Source organism: Opisthorchis viverrini, assembly GCF_000715545.1.
Source record: "Opisthorchis viverrini unplaced genomic scaffold opera_v5_207, whole genome shotgun sequence".
In the NCBI taxonomy this organism is placed as follows: Eukaryota; Metazoa; Platyhelminthes; class Trematoda; order Opisthorchiida; family Opisthorchiidae; genus Opisthorchis; species Opisthorchis viverrini.
Genome location: NW_008751864.1, coordinates 706,893 through 707,924, shown reverse-complemented (window position 1 = coordinate 707,924; position 1,032 = coordinate 706,893). Strand labels below are relative to the sequence as shown.

Here is a 1,032-nt window from a genome sequence, read left to right as displayed (position 1 = left end):
ATGTGGTAATTAAGTTTCGTACGTATATCGGTACAACCCGACAAACTAGAAATCCAGAATTCAGCGAAGAGTGGCAACCAGCACGTATGTATTCGAATTGGCGAATATGTACAGCATATGGAATATTAAAACAAGAGAATAATGAATAGAGCAATGAATAGAGCATCAGTCATGTTCATCACAATACCATAATATAGATGCAACATGCGGCCAGAAAAACCAACAGAAAGTCGAGGGATTCAAAGAGGCCAGTAAGTTGAGCGCATTCGCTAATTACAAGTAATATATGCAGCACCGGGTTTCCAGACAGAAACTATCTTGTATTATTATCTGGAAGACAATCACAAGTTGGCGGAATTTTTGTACGACCAGCTTCCGGTAAATCGGTAACCAACGGAAGAGGAGGCGGGCACCCGTAGGGCTTTGATGAATCATGAAACACCATCGTGTGAAGTGAAAGTATTTGTGGCCAATGATTTTGGCAACGTCCTCACCACTCAGGACACATACAACTACTGCAAATGTGTCAACCATCTCTGTTGATTATGGTTGTGACAGATGATATGCCTTCGATTCTGGCAAGATTTCTGGAGGCCGGGCGCGTGCTTTCGTTGCAATAAGGGAAATGTCATTATAACCACATATGGTTTTCTAGATGGAAGCAGATAGCGCCGTTCTGGGCAAGTTCTTTCAAAGTGACTGATACATGGCCTGTAGATGCAAATAAGCTTTACACCTTCCTGATCGCGGATGGCATGGGTATTGGACGTCCGGCTATGTATGCCTTCGCAGAAAGCGAATAAACTGTTCGGCTGCGATGCAATGTGCTACTTTCATATTAGGGAGCACGTATGTATCATGTATTTTAGTCACAGGCACAATACCAAAAGCCAGCACATATTTCGCCTTATGCCTCATCTGGACAATATCAGTTGTTTGTCTATCATAAAACTAGCACATAGACTCCGACAAAATCTGCACCTCCTGCGCAGCACGGACCCATGGTTTATCTTTTGCCTTACGGCCCACTGG

At 43.5% G+C, this 1,032-nt stretch overlaps 1 protein-coding gene across 1 annotated transcript in view; it reads right to left on the bottom strand.

Moving 5' to 3' along the window:
- The window catches only part of T265_08228 (hypothetical protein), a gene marked incomplete at both ends in the record, with an annotated part of 8,390 nt that extends 8,224 nt beyond the window's left edge, over positions 1-166 (bottom strand). Inside the window, one exon of the mRNA XM_009173971.1 lies at positions 23-166. Within this exon, the coding sequence (XP_009172235.1) occupies positions 23-166 (144 nt within the window). The remainder of the gene's footprint in view (positions 1-22) is intronic.
- Positions 167-1,032: the final 866 nt, after the last annotated feature.